Raw genomic sequence first — 20234 nt, 5'->3', positions numbered from 1 at the left:
GATTTAGTCCCCATCCTGATAATGCAGAAGGTAAATGTTTACAGTGGAGCGTTGAGAAATAACAGGAAGAAGAGACCTTCCATATATCCAGACTCTGGAAGTGCTTGGAACACTCTGTATTCCCCAAGGAGTGATAGCTCTCTCACAGGGCTGTGTCTCCTCCCTCCCCAAGTCATGAATTTGAACCAGAAACAAGTTATCATTACAAATACTGACACGGTTCCAGCTACATGTTGGGTCTGGGAGACACTGCGAGTAGGAGAGAGCATGTTATCTCTTTGACTCTTTCTCATAATACAACTTGGGCCACCAGGGGAAAGACCTGTGAGCCATTGCCGCAAAATTTATATTGCCAGGTTGTTAAGGCTGTTCTTTTGGGAAAAGCTCAGAGTATCTGTAGCATACGGTTAAAAAAAAAAAAAAAAAAGGAAGCATGTTTTTTCCAGAGAGGCAGCTGCACTCAGTCAGACTCTCCTGGGCAGAAAATCAATGAGAACCGCTTAGGAGACTGGCTCTCAGTGTGAGTTACTAGCAGTGATTGCTTTTTCATTTCTTCTTTTGCTTGTTTTTCATACAATATGAATTTATTAGCAGGATTTTTACGGTCATAGGACACTTTAAGTGAGAAGCTGAGCTGAGGGTGGAGCTCATTAGTGCATCAAGTCCCTGCCTGCTAAATGAATAATGCTTTGGAGAGTTGTGCTGTTGTGCTTTATGTAATATGAATAGCAGATTTTTTTTTCACGGTTAAATCAACAAAACAGATGAGGTAGATTAACAGGAACTGCTGGGGGAGGATTTAAAGATAGACATAGCAACAGCTTCTCGAACCCAAAGTGGGAGCTGACTCCACAGGAGAGAAGCTTGAGAACTGAATGCTCTGCCTACCACTTTAGGAAACTTTAGAAAACACTTAGGTCTTTAGAGTAAATGCAGCTGATTTTGAGAGGTATAGATGAGAAAAGAAGAATTTTACTTTCCATTATGGTTTGTATAGAATCCCAATGAGGAGAAGCTGCCATATTTTGGATATCTTTAATAATGTATTATGTAATGTATCAGCTTTACTGATTTCTAAGGTAATGTGGATAAGTCTGGATCCAACACATGTTTAAATAAAAGCATGTCTGGCACAACTGCTGGGAATGTGTAAGCACACTTGAGGGATAAGTGTTCTGCAGAGGAAAAGATTATAGCGTCTCTATTTCTGTCCTGTAAAGCTCTTTAGCAGTCTTACCTGGTGTGTCAGACTGTGAGTGTGTGAGTGCATGTGTTTGTATGTGGCTTTGAGATTTGTATGACTGGACATAATCAACACCGTTCAACTGGCCTTCCTCAAGCAGCCCTTACTGCGTTGCATTCCTAAGTGCTTGAACGTGGTCCTGCGCGGACTTATATTTCTACAGTAGGACTGAGGAAAACTACTGAAAACCAAGGAGAACATTGAGGATAAACAGAGACTGAGAGAAAGGTGGCCAAGATGTTGATCACTATGCTAACAGCCATGTATGTGATGGTTAAAGTTGTAGAATCGGTAAGTTGATGATAACAGATGGTTTGAAAAATAAGGACAAAGATATGTGCTGTGTTCAATTTAACATTGACTATCTCTGAGAGAGGTTTTTACAATTGCATATTGTGTTTTGTTAGTGGATTTTGTATGAGAGGAACTTGTACTTTATTGTGTTTTTAAAGACAGTTTTTGCCGGAACCCCCATAAATTATGTCTTATGCTCACCTGATTACTGAAATATTTTGTGCAGATGAAATAAAATGTGCATATGATGATGTGAAAACAGGCAGAGGATGTGGGCGATAAAAGAGGCTTATAATGACTCCTTCCAGATGCAGATAATATCACCTGAAATCAAATCCTGAATATACAAGTACCACTCTCAGCTAATGATGTCGTATTACTCTCCTGTTCCTAAAACAGACAAGAAAAAAAAGGGTGTACCAATAAAACCATATAACATTCACACTGGAGCTGTGAAATGTGATTGCTTATGTTTCACATTTGACATCAGTAATCCAAAGTTCTTCTCCCTTTCAGATAGGGTCACGATTTGCACGGCAAGAAGATCCTTTGCCTTACATGGTGTCTCAGCCTTTGCCTTGGCAGGTTCACTCTGTGTCACACAGCCGGAAGAGCAGCAAAGCAGAAGAGGTTAGTTGAAACAATATTTGTTCCTCAGAGCTGTTAATGTCACACAGCATTGCTTTCACAGCATTCCTTCCAGCTATTATCTGTACATAACTTACTATTGCCTTTATACACCAGCTCTTGCGTTGGAGTTGTGTGGACATCTTGGACTTGCTGGACATTTTCACAAACGACAGTTAGGACAAATAAGTAACTAACTTAAGCCTGTTGCCTGATCTGAGTTGCACGGCTGGAATTTTATACTCATAATTTAGCTCGTCTAATCCTCTGTTATCTAACAGGGAAAGTTCAGCAGTCAATCATGGCTCAGCATGTGAGCATATTAGCTGGTCATGTGTTTGCATACAGTGTGTCAAAGAGGAATAGCACATGAAAGGAGACAACTGGGCTTTCCTATTAGCAAATGGCTTTCAGTACATCACTAACATTGATGAATGGGGTATATGATAAAAGTGAAGTTGTGTTTTTCATCAGTTGAACAGTGATCATAGACTTCCCTGTTCTTTCCTTAATAGGGAAGTACATTTCAGTCCAGGTCATGGTATGGTGTTCATGTCTGATTACTTATCCTTTCCACAGTGCAATTCATCTGTCTGCACTTTCCGTGTGTGTTTGTCGGTATTTGAGATGGCTGCAGTTACCTCTGACCCAAACCTTTGAAGATATGAGAACATGGGGCAAAGAGCAAGAATAAAAAAAAAGGAGAACCTTTTGGTAGCTAACAGAAAGACAAAATATGAAAACATGACAGGACACATTTAGCAGGGTTATAAAATAAAGAGTCAGAGAAATTTTTTAATGTGGCCGCAGTTTGAGTTTACTTTAACACGTCTACTGAAAGCATAATGTGGTCCTCATTGTCAAGGTCATGGCGCTGGTGTTTGGGACTGAACTCAGGCACACAGCCCAGTTTGCAGGTAAGCATGCTAAGCCAGTCCGGTGCTCAGGCTCTGGCTTCCCTGTCGCTGCTCTGCCTGAGCTGTAATCCCAATCAAGGGGATTTGTGTTAAGGTCATTCACCTGGCTGTAGATAGAAATGGACACGCAGGTACAGTCACACATGTGCTCTGAATATTTGCTTCTTAAGTCAAGCACATTTTGTACATTTCGAAAAGAAAAAAAAAAAGCCAGAATGTGTGAGATTATCTCTGTGATTCTGTACTATCTGAGGTATGTTCAGCCAAGTCCCAGATAAGTCTGCTATGTTGACAAGTCTCATTCCTGTCTTATATATGGTGCATTAGAAGTGTGTGTTCAGTGTGAATGCACCTTCTAACATTTTTGTGTATTCTTTGCAGTTTGATGGCTTCAGAAGGAACAGCATAGGGGTGTACAGAAAAAGTAAGTAATTCTGTTGGACAATACATTTAAATGCTGGCTATTTTTCTGCTTGTGATTGCAGGCATGCTAAAGTTGTCTCTTTAGTTTGATTTGAATAAGTTCTTAAATCCATCAGAAAAATGGCCCGCTGCAATCAAAACTCATAAGTAAACTGTTTGTTCAAACTCAATCATTGCTACAGACTATGTCTCCATGGCTATTGCCTCTACCTCTCTGGCTATCCCCTGTGTCCTGTCGTGCTCAGACTCCAATGCCAGCAATGGAACGTGCACCACACCTGTTGCTCCCCCACTCAGCCCTGTTGAGATTGAGAAGGCTGCCTCTACCATCCAGTCCCACTTCAGGAAGTTCCAACAGAAGAAACACAAGAACGGCAAGTAGATGAGCAGAGAGGACGGGTGGAGCAGGCTGAGTGAGTCTAAAGGAAGCAAGCGGGACGTGAGTGGATTCACCATGAAAATAAGACACTTGAAAATTATATCAAAACAACAAGGAAGTTTAAATGCAAATGTACATATTTGTCTAAGCTTAGAATTCCCGGGATTAGAGAGAATATTAAACAGTGGAAAACTTCAAAAAATTGTCACACAGTCTTGCTCCAGATATATATCAAGCTAGACGGTGTGACACCTTACTGAAAGTTGCTTAATGATTTGTTCCCAGTAACCAGCACCTTACTATATTTGTTTTGTGTGTCTATACCTTTCTACTTTAAAGAGTAAAGAGTAACATAAAGCACTAGCCTTCATGTCTTCTAGTAATACTTAATGTGAACAATAAATATCAATATTGTGTATTTCTGAATAATTTGGGTTGATTCACCCTAATGACAGGGTGACTGAGTGTGTGTGTGAGTGTGAGTGCATGTTTTGGTTGTTAAATATGTTGTAATTTATATACGACGTTTATTTTGAGTGTATACATGTGGAAAAAAAACTATTATTTGTTAACATGTCCTTTAAAAAACCTATCAAAATTTGAATAATTTAAATAAACTCATCTGTCAGACTCTGTTGTTTTGTTGTACTATATTGCCCTCTAGTGTTTTAGGTTAAAAAAAATGGTGTAAATCAGGGGTGTCAAACTCCATTCCGAGAGGGCCGGTGTCTGGCAGGTTTTTGTTGTTTATTTCTACCAACACAGCTGATTCAAATCAAATGGATCCAGCAGCTTCTTGTCAACATGTTTATGGATTTCGGTCGGGTGTGTTGGCGCATGGAGAACACAAAAACCTGCTGGATACCAGCCCTCGAGGACTGGAGTTTGTTCCAATTAGATGCATGGTTGTAATCATTGGGCGAGAGGCAAGGTACGCCCTGGACATGTCGCCAGTCCATCACAGGGCTAATGCAGAGAGACAAACAACCATTCATGCTTATACTCACTCATAGACACAATTTAGAGTAACCAATTAACGGAACATACATTTCTTTGGATGGTGGGAGGTAGCTGGAGTACCTGGAGAGAACTCACGCATACACAATGAGAACATACAAACTCAACACAAAAAGGTTGAGTTTGGAACCTTCCCCCAGCTGAGGCTCAAACCAGCAACCTTCTTGCCACCATGCTAAGCACTACACCATCATGCAGCTCTCATCTTATATCACATTTAGATCATGTATGCTGTCATAACAGCTACATAGCCCTATTTATTATAGATAAACCTATCCATAAAAATTCACTACATTTATCTGCAGTTAATTTGCTCAAATTATGGACAGGCCATATTTGCATTTTTGCAACATTAAGCCAGGAAAGTTTTAACCTCAGGCATACAGGAATATTCCCCTGCTGAAGGAGGAGATACCTGGCTGATTCCACCAAGATTGTGTTCTGGTTTAAAAAATTAAGCTATAACTTCTCACAGCCAGTGCTGTGAAAACACACATTGGTCTTCAAATTAGACAAAGTTTTTCCCTGTATTAGTTGGAGGATGACAAACCTAGGAAATGGTCTAGTGTCAAGCCTCCAGCTGTACAGTTTGACTACGGTGGTACCTGTCAAGCTGTCATACACAAAGGTGACAGGACAGAAGCCTCACTGTAGCAAAAGGTCAAAAAGGTTGTTTGCATGAAGTATGGAGAGCATGTCTTTTCCCAGGGCTTCATAACACAGAATCAAATCCTTCCACCATTGTACTAATATCTGAATAACAAAGTAAATAAAATAGTTTAATAATACAAAAACACATGAGTTTAAAGATATACAATTTGGAACAGCAATACTATATCTGAGGTAGTATTAAATTTTGGTGCTTGTTAAGGCTAACTAATGTAATCTCTTGACTGAACTAAATTCTCAGATATGTCAGTATTAATAGCTAGGATTAGTAAAAAAATTTTAATGTTAATTTTTAAGGAGCTGTAATGACATGCTAAATGATCAAATAAATATGTCACTCATTAAAGTAAATGCATTCATTAAATGCCACAAATTTAAAGAATAAAAAAACAGTATAATAATGGTTGTCTAGCCACTTAAAAAAAACAAAAAACAAAACCAACAGCAGATTGTTAAAGCTAAAGTAGGAGATGGTCTCAAGGAGCATTTTTTTTTAAGCATTGTAGCCAATGCTTCAACAGGAAAAATAAAAATATTTATTCACCTGGGAAAACCATTTCTGAAGATGGGGTTTGGATTTTTCAATTGTGTATTTTCAAAATGTAGCTTGTTCGAACCGCTTTTTGTGAAGTATTAATATTTTCTATTGGGGTGAGCTTTTAGTGTGTATGTTCCTTTCCTTGGCCACTTCTTTATTGTGGTAAAGGAGTTTGAGTATCACTGAGAGCCCCCACTTGGGTCCTGAGTGTTATTTGTGCCGATGTACTGAATAGCAGTTCAGAGTACACACTCTTTTCTGATTCCTTAGTTCTTAGTTATAGCATGTTAGAGTGTACTCTTTCCAGGGACTCCTTCATTCTGATGAGGAACTTCAACGCTCATGTTGGCACTGACAATAAGCCCTGGAGGGTTGTGATTGGGTGAAATGGCTGTTCTAATTTGAACCAGAGTGGTGCTTTGTTATAGAACAATGTTCGAGCATGAGTGTCCACTTTTGGACCTGGCACCAGGACACTCTAGGCCACAGGTCAATGGTTAACCCTTTGTAGTTGTGTTGTTGGATTAGTAGCCTTACGACTTGGACATTCAGATGAAGAGACAGTCAGAGCTGTTAACTGATCATCATCTGGTGGTGAGTTGCCTCAAGTGGTCATGGTGGTATCGTGAGGGTCTGTTGGTGAAGTCTTGCACAAATCCCTGTCAGAAAGAACTTTATTGTACGAGGTGTCCGGTCCTTGTATGAGGTTGGTCTGCATTGCAGCACCAAGTTGGATTTCTTTTCAGTTAGGGTTGGAGTCTGCAAAGGCTGCCTTTGGTCACCGATACCATTCATTTTTTAAATTTTTATGGACAGAATTTCTAGATGCAGTCAACATACTGAGAGGATGCAGTTTGATGGCCTCAGGATTGGGTCATCTGCTTTTTGCAGATATGGTTCTGTTGGCTTCATGAGGTTGGCTCCATGGTCTCCAACCCTATTCAGCAATTCATAGCCTTGTGTGAAATGGCTTGGATGGGAATCAGAACCTCCGAATCTGAGTCAATGGACTTCTTCAGGTTTAAAATACAGTCTCAGTTAGAGGAGTTCAAGTATGTCAGAATTTTGTTCATGAGTGATGGAAGAATTGAGCAGGACCTTAACTGGTGGATCAGTGCAGCACCAGAAGTGATGTGGACTCTGCAACGGTCTGTTGTAGTGAAGAAGGAGCTGAGCCAAAAGGTGAAACTCTTGATGAGGGTAAAAACCAAAAGAACAAGATTGCAAACACTAGTGGCTGAAATGATTGTTCACCGCTGGGTGGTTGAGCTCTCCTGTAGAGATAGGATGAGAAACTCAGCCATCTGGGAAGGTCTCAGAGTAGTCGCTAAACCTCCACATTGATAGAGTCAATTTAGGTGGTGTTTGGGTAGGCAATGACAAAACATCCTGAATGCTTCCTTGTTAAGGTGTTCTGGGCAGGTCCTATCTGACTTCCCTGCTTTGGTAGCTGCCCCCGTGACCTGACCTCAGATAACAGGAGTATAATGGATGGATGGATGGATGGATAGATGGATGGAAATCAAACATGACGACTAAGAAAAACATCTTGAATAGAAGTAATTCTTTATAACTGTGAGATTCTGTTTACTAATCGTGAACACCTTAGTCTTCCATCAGTGTCTGACAATCTTAAGCAGGTGTGTCCGGCTCCGGTCCTCGAGAGCCACAATCCTGCAGGTTTTCCATGTATCCATACTCCAACACACCTGATAAGATTATTCATTCGGGAGCATTGGAGCAGGGATATACCCAAAACCTGTAGGCCAGCAGTCCTTGAGAACCGACTTGGGACACCCCTCATTAGTGTAGAGGCTATTCCGACTACATTAGAATAACAAAATTGTTTCACATTAAGAGTCATTACTTGTGAATTACCTGAACATTGCATGCAAATATATTCAATTTTTTGGCATAATTCCGGTTTTGTGAAAACTTTGTAAGAATTTCTTCCACTTCATTTTGTGGTGCTCACATTCAAGTTACTTTAAGGAAAAAAAAATTGGAACCAATGTCCTCACTACTTGTTTAAAGACATTGCAATTTTTAATTTGATCTTCCTACAGCCAGTAGAAATAATCCCAATAAACATTCGTATAATAAGATCCAATTACAGTAAAAATGTCAGTCCTTAAACAGTTTTATCTCAAATACTGAACCTGAAAAAACAAGCAATATAATCACAGTTTATAAAAAGATAGCTTTATTGCACAAGGTGTTGAATTTTTTTTCTCCCCTGTTTTTGTTTGTTTTCATAGAAAAGAAAATTTAGAGTTAAACACAAGCAATTGCAAACTGAAGCAACATTTTTCCATAAAAGTTTTCAGAACATCCTCTGAATATTTTAAATGTTAATTTTCCATTAAACCTCCTTTTAAATAGTTAAATTCATGTTTTCCCATTTTCTTTTATAACCAGCAAAAATTTTCAGAGCATGCAATGCTTCTGCCCCTCCCCTAAAAAGTGGGAAAGCTAAACAGTAAAATAACTTTAAATGAAATAAAAACCAAAATAGATAGACAAAAGAAAACAGGCTAAAAAATCAAAGTCCCAGTAAAATTAAAAACCAAAAATAAAACAACATATAATCAATTAATTAACTATGCATGGTCCACTCTTACATATTTAAACTGGTCCATAAAACAGCATACACCAGTTATCATTATATTTCTATAAGTTTTCATTAAGTCCTCATTACATTAACTGTTCTTCAAAGTTTACATTGTGCCCTGGTTTTTAGTGAAGATGTTGAAAATAGTACTCATTTATACAAAAACCGTCCTTATGTACACAAGTCTTCTGTTATAATGCAGAAACAATGTTTTTTAAGGGGGTGGCTGGAGCAAGGGGGGTTGGGGGGGTGGGGTTACAGAGGAGGGAGCTGAGGAGGCTGGATTTGTTGGCAAATGTGAATAAAGGTTAAGTTGGTCGTTCACATGCAGAAAGTCAGTTTGAAAGTTTATTGTTGTATTTTAAGGAACAATCCGGCAAAGATCAGTTTTACATGAATTATTAAAATTTGGGAAAAGTAGTAAAAAGAAATGGTTGAGAATGAAAAATAATGTTCAAAGTTGATGATCTTGATATTATCTTATAAACTGAGTTTTTCATTAAAAAGAAATGAAAACATTAACTAAGCTCTAAAAGATGACTTTAAAAAGTAAGGCAACCAGCTCCAAAGTTTTTTTTATTTTATTTCTTTTTTCAGTTTTTTTCAGGCTGATGCATTGTGTCAGCTTGGGTTAAGAAGTGGAAATAAATGTAACACATCAATCACCAAAGTGTTTTTGCAGTGCTTCACAAACCTGGTTAAAAAGAAAAAAAAAAACATACAAAATTCTACTCCTTTTTAAACAGGAAGCTTTGCTGGTCAATAATTTACATAAAAATCATGGTGGATTTTTCTTCAAACATTAAAAATCCTGTGTATTTCCTGCAAACTGACAGAAAAATCAATGCTATTAACTTCACTGAACAATTGGGAAAAGAAGGTTGGTTAGAAGTTTATTTAATCAATCCAGCCAATATCCATACAAGTGGAGTCAGGTCCAGTTGTTTATCAGAACAGATTTAATCTTCTCCCAAACTAATGTTTTTTTTTATTATTATTATATTCCCTCAGGACAAGTATTTGCATTACTTGAAGCATAAAGGCCAAAAATGAAAGGCATCACAACCATGACTAACCATGGGAAGCAAAGCGCACATCTCCCATGTCAAATTTGAATATGAAATTAAGCATGAACATGATTATCTACAGTTTAATTCTAACTGCGTGACATGTTCACCAGCTTGCTTGCAGTCCTCGGTTTTTGGGGAGGACTTACAATGGTACAGATAAGAAACATAAAAGTTTGTTGGTCTTTTGTATTAATTAAATGTGGTAATGGCATTGTTTGTGAATAAACCTTTGGAAGGTACAATACAACATAACACAAGAGGCTCAATGACTAGGCTGTCCTTGTTTTACTGTTTTTCTTTTGCAACATCACACTTTCTGCACTGAGCCACAGACCGAAGTTTATCAGCAACACAATCTCACACTGTGCTTGTCCTTTACAAAATCACAAGGGGTTCGATGTATCATTCTTCAAACCTCACTTCAACATTAACACTAACTTACTTTCACACCACCTCCTTTCTCTTCAAGATCTTCTGTTCATGGTAGTGCTACCCGTTTAAACTTCCCTTCATTTTCTTCCGCCTTTCTTGTGATTCTTCACTCTGAGCGATTGTCTTGTGATCTTTTATATATATATTCAATTAGAACGGCTTTTATACTTCTCAGCTTTTTTCAATATTCATATATTTGCTATATATTTGAATAGAAATATATATGTACATACTTTTCAAAAGAAACATATATCTTTTTCTTTTTTTGTATTGCGAGAGCCCTGATGTTATGTTTTACCATTGCAAAACTTTTGAGCAACTCTTTTTTTGGAGCTATCTTTGTTATGGGATTGAGCTTTGGGAGAAAAAATGAAAAACAACAACAACAAAAAAACAAAACTAAAAAAGCAAGAGCTACAGTACCATGCATAAAGCTAAAATCAATTTTAGAAAGGTGGAGGGATTTGAAGAAAATTCTTGGTTTTAAAGACCACTTGTTTTCTGCATCTGCTGCTCACCTGTAAGCTATTTCAACACTTCATCATCACTGACTATAATCTCAGTGTCTTTATAAATCCATGATCATATAAATATGAATTTTTCTCACACGTCTCTAAAAATTTGCTGAGTGTTTACAACTTGGTTTTTCCTTTCAAGTTGTCAAAGTCAAAAAGCATGTCTTCCTGTCTGTGCATATCAGACCTTCTCTCAGTCTGTGTCTGTCGTTGACTAGCTTGTACGCCAGGAGTAGATCACAGTGACACTTTACGGAAATGATGGGGGTGGGGGGGGAACTGGGTGGCTACAAGGAAAGGTGGGAAAGAATGCAAAGATATAACAGGTAAAATGAGAGAATCAGTGGTATCGTGGCACCATGATGAACCATAAAAGGGTTGCTTCCTTTGTTGCTCTGACATTAAAAAGACAAAAAGAGGAACCTCTTTCTTATCATCTGCAACAGTACTCTTATGAACCTTCTTTCTCTTCAGTAGTTCACACTTCCTGTGTCATGTTGTCATTCCCAGTCAACAAAGCAAAGTTCACAATTCTGGATCAAATTAGAATCATAGTGATACATCCTGAGCATCATCTACATCATTACTGTTTCATATCCCTGTGGACAGGTGCAAAATAAACCATGGAGGGGGGTTGCTTCGACAGAGACATCTGCCCAAGGAGTCAGCATAAAGACTGACTTTAAAAGGTCCATTGTTCGTGTGTGCCTGCCACATGTATACAATTATATTTACACATATACACACACACACACGCACACGCACACGAACACACACACACACACACACACACACACACACACACACACACACACACGCAGGCTTTTGAAGCTTTCTGTTACTTGTATCCATTCTAACTTTTACTCAGTGCACATGAAAGTACGATTCCGTCGTTGACAAATAAACTGAAAACTGATGAAAAAAGGTCTGAATTCATGTTTCACTTAATGATGCTTGACATTTTTATCCATTCTGCTTTGAGTCTGCTCATAAAACTTTGCTTATGACCACTATGCTGTGTCATCAATTGCATGTATAAGTAAAGACCCCTTGTCTCTAAACTAATATTGAGACAACAGTCCTTCCACTGCCTCTACTGTATGAATCCATGATGGACTAACCTCGCAGAGCCAATGTCACACCAGCGCTGGTGTTTTATGCATACAGTACAAGCATCCCGCCATGGCACAATGCTGTGATATGAGCTCATTTTCCATCGGAGACCAGAAAAATAACACACATCTCAAGATACCTGGTTCATTCTACAACTGTCTTGATTCAGGAAACAAGACAGTGCATTTGGAAAGCATTTTGTGCATAAGTACTGTGTCCTTGCCAAAAAGAGAAAAAAAAAATTGAACAAATAGATTATTTATGTTTTGGCAAGTGATTTCCAGGGTGACGAAATCAGAAAGAATGATGACAGAATAATAACAGAAAGCAATCAGGCAGAAAAAAAGGCTAACCCCTGTGCTGTGGAGTCCCAACTTTGACCCCTTCCAACAACAGTGTCAGTGGGAACTTAACCAGCCCCATGTAGCCTGGTGCAGCACAGGCACTAATAGGTAAGCTGTGCATGTGTAGTTCCTCACCCCATGTTTACCATAGATGCTCCAGGCAAGCACTGGCTTGACCAGCATTGTATTAAGAGTTACAGTGACAGGCCCAAGTGATGGCGGGCTACACCAATGTATAGGACTTGGAGTAAGCCCCTGACCCTCCATCCCTCTGCTTCTGCAGTCTGCCTAAACCCGAGGAGCTGCTCTCCAAAAGAGAGTCTCTGGATCCTCCCATTTTGGAGGAAGAAGAGGAGGCACCTCCGGGGGTCCCTCCTGTGGGCCCTCCTGACCCACCTCCACCGGAGCAGGATGATGCCCCTGCAGCTGCAGCAGTAGCAGCTGCGGCGGCAGCTGCACTCTGAGCAGCTGCAGCAGATGAGCCGGGCATAGTGAGAGTCCTCTGGGGAAGTGTGGAGCTACTAGAGCTAGCAGACAACCCTCCACTTCCACTACTACCGCCTCCTGTTGCTCCTCCAGAGGAAGCCCCAGAGGAGGTGAGATTGGAAAGGCCAGAGTGGCCCATTGTAACGGCCTGCTGCTTGGCAGAGTCCATAGTCACATGACGGCCCTGGGTGTGGTACGCCCGCTGGGCCAGACCACGAATAGAGGCTTCACGTGGTGGAACCACTGGACAAGGGTCATGATGTTCTGACCGCTTTCGGAAAAAGGGATCTGACTTCATGTAGAGGGGTAAGTTGCAGTAGTCACCTGAAAAGTAAAAGTTAAGTTTAATTTAACTTTTTTTTAAAAATCACGCTTTAGTCAAATGCTTGAAAAAAAATTGCAGAACCACTTACTCTTGGCGCGATGTGGGATGGGCACGGCTACATTCTTGCCACGGTCGTAGTCTTGGGGTTTGGGTGGCGAGGCAGTGAAACGGCAGATACCAGGCTCTGATGGTGTGCTCATAGATGTCATGCTATCTGCATTGTCATTGGTACCTGTGGTCATCTGATCAGATGAGCTGTCAGAGATGAAGCACTCTGTAATCTCAAATTTGGCATGTTGAAGGTGCTCCTCCAGCTTGGCATGCTCATACGCTCTTGCCAACTCCTCATAGGTTGAGGAGGCGCTCTCTGTAGACACCATGCTGTTTCGTCCCTTATCTATAGAAGAAAGAAAAACACAGGGATTGAATGTAAGTGCATTTTTTCCCAGGGTCATAAACAAACTGTCACTACAATATCGGTATTTCTATATTTTTAAACATAATCATATGGTAAACGCTAACAGTTTTAAGTACCATTTCACCCTTGCACAGACCTGTGTCCTGTGAAAGGCTGGCACTGTAGCTGTCACTCTCTGTGACTGTGATGCCATGCTGGGAGCCAACTGTGCGCCAGTCTGAAGTGAGAGTGCGGGCTGGCGTAGAAGACTGACACTTGGTCAGAGTCCACTGACTGGAGTAGCGGTTCCTGATACTGTGGGCCGACTTAACACTCTTCCTTGACACTGGGTCTGGTGGTAAATGGAAGAATAAATAAGAGAGATGTACATATATACAGAGGCTGTTGACAGTCAAGAAAATAAACAATCATTTACAAAAAGAGAAAAAAAAAAAAGCAGCTCCAAAACTTAGTTTCTCTGTCCTGCTCGCTAACAAGACATTAACTTACAACCTGAAATTACCGGCTTGCAAAAAATTGACACAGTTCATGCTTACACCACTTACTGTATTCATGGTAAATAAGGCATTTGCACTAGAACCTATAACGCTGCTTGAGGTTAGATGGACAGTGATGAAAGAGAACACATACTGGTTCCTGGTCTGATGTCAGACATGTCTATTAATGGACCGGTGTTTTGGATGAGGGCAGGGTGATGGACAGACACACCAGTGCAGAAGCTCTGAGGGTTCCCAGCTTGGTTGAACTCTGTGTCTGTCACAGGGATAGTTGCTTTATCATCACCTAGAGAGAAAAAGATTGCAGGTCACCAAGCTCCCAAAGCTCCCACACACTCAAAAATGTGTGTTTTATTTATATATGTGTATATATATATATATATATATATATATATATATATATATATATATATGTATATATATATATATATATATATATATATATATATATATATATATATATATATGTATATATATATATATATGTATATATATATATATATATATATATAATATATATATATATATATATATATATATATATATATATATATATATATATATATATATATATATATATATATATATATATATATATATATATATATATATTATATATATATATATATATATATATGTATATATATATATATATATATATATATATATATATATATATATATATATATATATATATATATATATATATATATATATATATATATATATATATATATATATATATATATATATACACTATTCACAAATAGTTAGGGATATTCAGCTTTTGGGTGAAATTTCACAACAAGCCTAAAATGCATTCAAACCTGTACAGGTGAACTTAATGTGATCTTCTCTAAGCTTTCAAATGCACATGTCCAACTGTTAAATGTTTCAATAAATTTTGCACAAGTTGCTGTTCTCTAACAAGGAGCTAAACGGCAAAAATCACAGCAGGTGTGTGATCCTTGAATTGACCAATAAATGTCCTGGTTCAATTAGAGCTGGTGTTTAAACAGTTGTCCTCATCATGCTGTCACATTTTGACATCATGAGACCAAGACGACACCTAACAATGGAACAACAGTCCCTTGCCATTGCGATGCTTCAAACAGGACGTTCTCAGACAGAAGTGGCCACTGAGCTTGGAGTGTCACAGAGTGTCATCAGCAGGTTGCAACAGAGATATCGAGAGACCGGAAGAGTCACAGAAAGGCCTAGAAGTGGACGTCCTTTGGCCACATCCCGTGCTGATGACCGCTACATTGTGAACACTGCCCTGAGAAACCGGATGATGAATGCCACTCAACTCCAGGCAAGTTTAAGAGAGGTGAGAGGCACCCAAGTGTCACGTCAGACCATTCGAAACCGTTTCCACCAGCGTGGTCTGCGTGCTAGATGACCTGCACGGGTACCTGACCACACCACCAGGCACAGGCATCATCGTCTTGCATGGGCCAGGGAGCATTTACGCTGGACGAGGAACCAGTGGGCCTCAGTGCTGTTCTCTGATGAAAGTCGATTCACACTGAGCAGAAATGATGGCCGGCAACGATGTTGGAGACGTCAGGGAGAGCGCTATGCATCAGCCACTGTTGTCACCAGGCGAGCTTTTGGTGGTGGCGGTGTTACAGTGTGGGCAGGGGTGTCCACTTGGTACAGAACTGACCTACACTTTGTGAATGGTACAGTGACAAGCCCATACTACCTGAATAACATCATTAATCCAGTGATTGTGCCCCTACATGAACAGCACAGGCCTAATTTCATCTTCATGGACGACAATGCTCCTGCTTATCGAGGCCGCATCATCAGGGAACGGCTGTTGGAGACTGGTGTACCTCAAATGGAACGGCCTGCACTCTCTCCAGACCTGAATCCCATTGAAAACCTGTGGGATCAGCTGAGCCGTCGTGTAGAGGCTCGAGACCCTGCACCCCAGAACCTCAATGACCTGAGGGCTGCCCTTCAAGAAGAGTGGGATGCCATGCCTCAGCAGGCAATAAGTTGCCTTGTGAACAGCATGAGACGTCGTTGTCAAGTTGTAATTGATGCTCAAGGGCACATGACGAGATATTGAGACGTTCAAATTTTTTGTTGTGGTGTAACTACCATTGTTGTTACTTTTTGTGTTGAATGAATTTTTTGAGATGAGGAAATCAGTAGTGCATCCTTCTACTTAAATGTCTTACTTTTATGATATTATATCACTGTAGCATGAACATATTGCATTTTCCATAAATTTCACCTGAAAGCCAAATATCCCCAACTTATTGTGTGTGTATATATATATATATATATATATATATATATATATATATATATATATATATATATATATGTGTGTGTGTGTGTGTGTGTGTATCTGGGATTTTCTCACCAATTTGCTTGATGCCTTCTTTATCCTCAATTAGCAACTGCACTCTTGGGATGTCGATGTGTAGCCGTGGGCCCTGAGGAGGTCCTTTAACCGGTGTGTCAAAGCTTCGGTTGTTTTTACTAATCCACAGATTCAAGAATAGGAAACAAAATCCTTCATAGTTAAAAAATTCTAAATGGGTTTAAAGTTACACTACTGTATATATGATATGGACTAGATTACTAGATTAGTCATTAAAACCCAATTTTACCTGATCAGCATCTCTGCCAGGCTCTTTGCATCTAAAATAAAAAAAAAAAAAAGATTAGTCTTTTAAAATAAAGGCAATGCTATAAATTTGTTTTAAGATTGTCTCTGCTTCAGGGATCTCTGACGATCGTATTGCTCTTCTTGCAAATTAATTCCTATCGTTTGTTTCCGTTCCTCTTGCATCGCTCACTCACCTCTTAGTCTCTTCAGTCTCTTCTCTTTGCGCTTTTTGCGAATGATGAAGAGCAGTGCAACGCCAAGAGTGACCAGGATCACTGGACAGCCAATGGAGAACAGCTTTTTGACATCATCGTTCTTTTCCAGGGGGGATTTAATGGGTGGAATTGTGCCTGTTCACGGCAATAATGAGAGGAGATTAGTTACAGCAATTCATGATTGCAACATACATACTTTCAATACATTTTTTTTTCATTCATCCAGTAGACAATAAATGTAAATGGCATGCCAAACAAAGAAAAACTTTTGCTCACTGCCATCATAGTCCAGTGTTGCAAACTGGGAGCTTTGGTTGCCACAGCCAGCACTGTTACATGCTTTCATCTTCAGTTCGTACCAGGTGGCCTCACGTAGCTCTGCCAGAAACACGTCTGTGGTGGCATTGGTACGCACATTCTGCCATGTCCAAGTACCTACACAATTCCACAAAGTTAAATTTCCACAAATTTCCACAATGTTAAATTTGTTCATTTTGTTATCCTCTCCACAAAAAATGCCTTAAATGCCAAAACATTTTAGTAAAGCTCTTTGCTCTTTATCTGTTTTATCAGTACATTTTCAAATATTACTGACAGATACAAACTGATAATCAATGACTTACCTTTTGGTCGAAACTCCAGTGTGACTGAAGTGATTGGACAACCTCCACTGGCCCAACCCTGCAGGTTGAGGCGGGCGTGACTGGAGTTAATGTGTGTGAAGACAGGCTGGTCTTTGTTAAACTGTGGCTCTGAAAAAAAAAAAAATTATAATTCGTCTACATCTCTTCAAATTTCTAAAGAACTACAAGCATTTAGCTTGTTCACAGGAAAGTGGGAAACATGAGTTACATCTTTTGATAAACTCAGGGCCGTAATAATAATTATAAACTTTTTGAGCCACAAAGCCCATCCTGCAGCTATCCTCTAAATGTAAGGCTTGAAACTGTCAGAATCTTCATTAAATACAATGAAGGGACTGGTAAATACAATGTCTGACTGGTAGTGTATGATGGACAAAGTAGGTGTTTTGTGACAAAGCACCCATCGATAAACCAATTGTAGCATTTAAAATCTTTCCTGCAAATTTTAAACGATATTCCAACATAATCGAATATTACAAAGTTGCAGACTATATACAAAAAAGAAGAATGGAATTTGTTCATTAAAAGGTAACAAGTCAGCAGGATGAATATCAAATCTGTGTGAAACTATCTTAATTTGAAACACAAAGGGAACAATATCTTATTAATAATATAATAATATAAGATCATAATATTATAATATTAATATCTGATGATGGATTTCAGCCATCAGATGTGTTTCCATGGCGGAGAAGACAAAAAGTAGGATAAAGTCTCAGATTTTTCACATAAGGTAGAGAAAGTGATGTTTAAGATAAAAATAAAAATAATAGAAAAGCCAAAATTATGTAAATATTTGTTACTCTACATTTGGACATTTCTCTTAAAATTCCTATTAAGAGATTTACGGAGAAGGAGGTAAGGCGGCATCTGATTAGGAACAAGCTGATAACATGTTTATCATGTAAAAAAGTTGTTTAACAACTTCTAAAAACTTAATGACTTAGAATTTAAACATTTAAACACATTAATTCTATGAAACAAGTGGAGCACGTTGGGAATGAAATTTCACCAAGCACAACTTGTTTCCTCATGGGGCAACATCGCCAGACACCTGCTCAGGTGAGCGCTGTAGCAGTACATTTGCTGATGATCTCAATGACAGAGACACAAAAGGAAGGTAATGTGATATATCCTCTTTGTGACCGTCACCAAGTTGACACCACTGCAAATTCCCAGCTGCTTTAAGCCCTGAAAAGACTTGCTCATGGCCAATTTAATTTCCAGGCAAACAGAAGTTTAGAATATGCAAAACCAAGTCCAACTTAATGATTTTCAGTGTTTCCATGGTTCAAGAACATATTGTTTTATATTGTCAACAAAAATGACACAGGACATGGCGACTACATGCAAGTCGCTGCCAATGCATCAAACAGTATTTGTCAGTAGCCTGAAAGCGCTCGATAAGTTTAACATTTGCAGTCATTATTTTAGGCTGATACACAAGAGTTGTTCGTAATAATTAAAAAAAGCCATTGTACTCCAACAATAATTGTTAGAATATATTTTGGCCTGGTCAAAGACAAAAAAGTTACTACTAGTTGGACTGAACTTCTTTATACATAGTTTAATAAAAAGAGATGACTAATGAAACTGAAATGTTGTGAGGTAGAAAGGAAGATTTCCTGACACACAACTAAGTGAAAACTTCAGAATAAAATTAATATTGGACTGCATGCTCATGAGTTATAAGTCATGAATATCAGAAATGTAACCGTCTGTACACTGCTCTCTGTGTTCATCAGTGGCAAAATGTAAGCAAAAAGTTGAAAACTTCTGTTTTTATTCTTAGTGTTTTGATTGTGTAAAACAAGATTTAAAAAAAAAAACAATGTAGAAATCCCCAATATGGGTACAAGTGGATGTGTTGGTGTTATGTCCCTGTGAGCCCCTGGACAAATTCCTTAAGCTTAAGCTGCCCTCCAGGCATATAATATATATGATATAATATGACATCCCGCTTTTTCTAGTACTTTAAAATTTACAATATTACAATATTAATACAAGTAATTTTTTATATTATTACACTCTTACACATATTACAATAATTTTCTAAATCATCCTTTTCTTCTTCTCACCTCTCCCATGAGTCTTTGCTTCAATGATCTCACTGATGCGTCCAGCGCCAACGCTGTTCTTAGCAGCCAACTTGACTTTATACCAGGTCCCACAGCGTAGATTGTCCAGTTTAAATGAACGCTCGCTAGAACTAATAAAAACATCTTTCCATTCCTCTGTGTTGTCTACAGAGTACTGCAGCACAAATCCTGTATATAAAAAAAAGAAGAAACGGTGAAGAAAAGAATTCTTTTTTGTGTTTATTACATGTTTACGCTTTAACTTCAAGGCTTTGTACCTTAGCTGTCCATTAGATGGCAGTGAATAACTGTGCTGCTTTGGCTCAGTTAAGCTTTAGCTGGAGGACAGTCTAACTGCTTTCCATATATGCCGCCATTAGTTACCTACAAACCCTAAGCCTGGGATGGCGCTGACTGAGCATCTATGCAAATGTGGGTTTGCAATATGGTGACTGTTTTTATAATTAGCTGCCTTGGAGAGCCAACTCCCTCCTGCTCAGAGACACTGTCCATCTAATCCTCTGTCTGTCTTTTCTTCTGTCTGTCTGTAATCATGCATACATAAATGTCTTCTTCTCCATTTCTTTATACTCTCTTTTTCTTCTATGTTTTTCTAACAGATGGTATGACAGTCTAAAACATAAGAAGGGTTAACATGCTGATCAAGCTGTGTCTGCAAGTTTTATAAACACAGTCTCGCAAAACATTAGCGGACACAGCATAACATAAGATTGGGGATAAAAGAGCACA

General features: G+C 38.9%; 1 protein-coding gene across 3 annotated transcripts in view; it reads right to left on the bottom strand.

The window, feature by feature from the left end:
- Window positions 1–10913: 10913 nt before the first annotated feature.
- The window catches only part of dscaml1 (Down syndrome cell adhesion molecule like 1), a 99321-nt gene continuing 90000 nt past the window's right edge, over window positions 10914–20234 (bottom strand). For all 3 annotated transcript variants that reach the window (XM_079246784.1, XM_079246785.1, XM_079246786.1), the window contains exons 26-35: window positions 19485–19673; window positions 17386–17514; window positions 17039–17197; window positions 16742–16897; window positions 16549–16579; window positions 16299–16417; window positions 14052–14204; window positions 13558–13752; window positions 13092–13400; window positions 10914–13002 (exon numbers count right to left, since the gene is read on the bottom strand). In XM_079246784.1, coding sequence (XP_079102910.1) covers window positions 12416–13002; window positions 13092–13400; window positions 13558–13752; window positions 14052–14204; window positions 16299–16417; window positions 16549–16579; window positions 16742–16897; window positions 17039–17197; window positions 17386–17514; window positions 19485–19673 — 2027 coding nt within the window. In that variant the 3' untranslated portion in view covers window positions 10914–12415. The remainder of the gene's footprint in view (window positions 13003–13091; window positions 13401–13557; window positions 13753–14051; window positions 14205–16298; window positions 16418–16548; window positions 16580–16741; window positions 16898–17038; window positions 17198–17385; window positions 17515–19484; window positions 19674–20234) is intronic.

This window comes from Telmatherina bonti, assembly GCF_933228915.1.
Source record: "Telmatherina bonti genome assembly, chromosome: 9".
Classification (NCBI taxonomy): domain Eukaryota; kingdom Metazoa; phylum Chordata; class Actinopteri; order Atheriniformes; family Telmatherinidae; genus Telmatherina; species Telmatherina bonti.
Note: the sequence above shows the minus strand (reverse complement) of the source record. Positions and strands in the feature narration are given on the sequence as shown.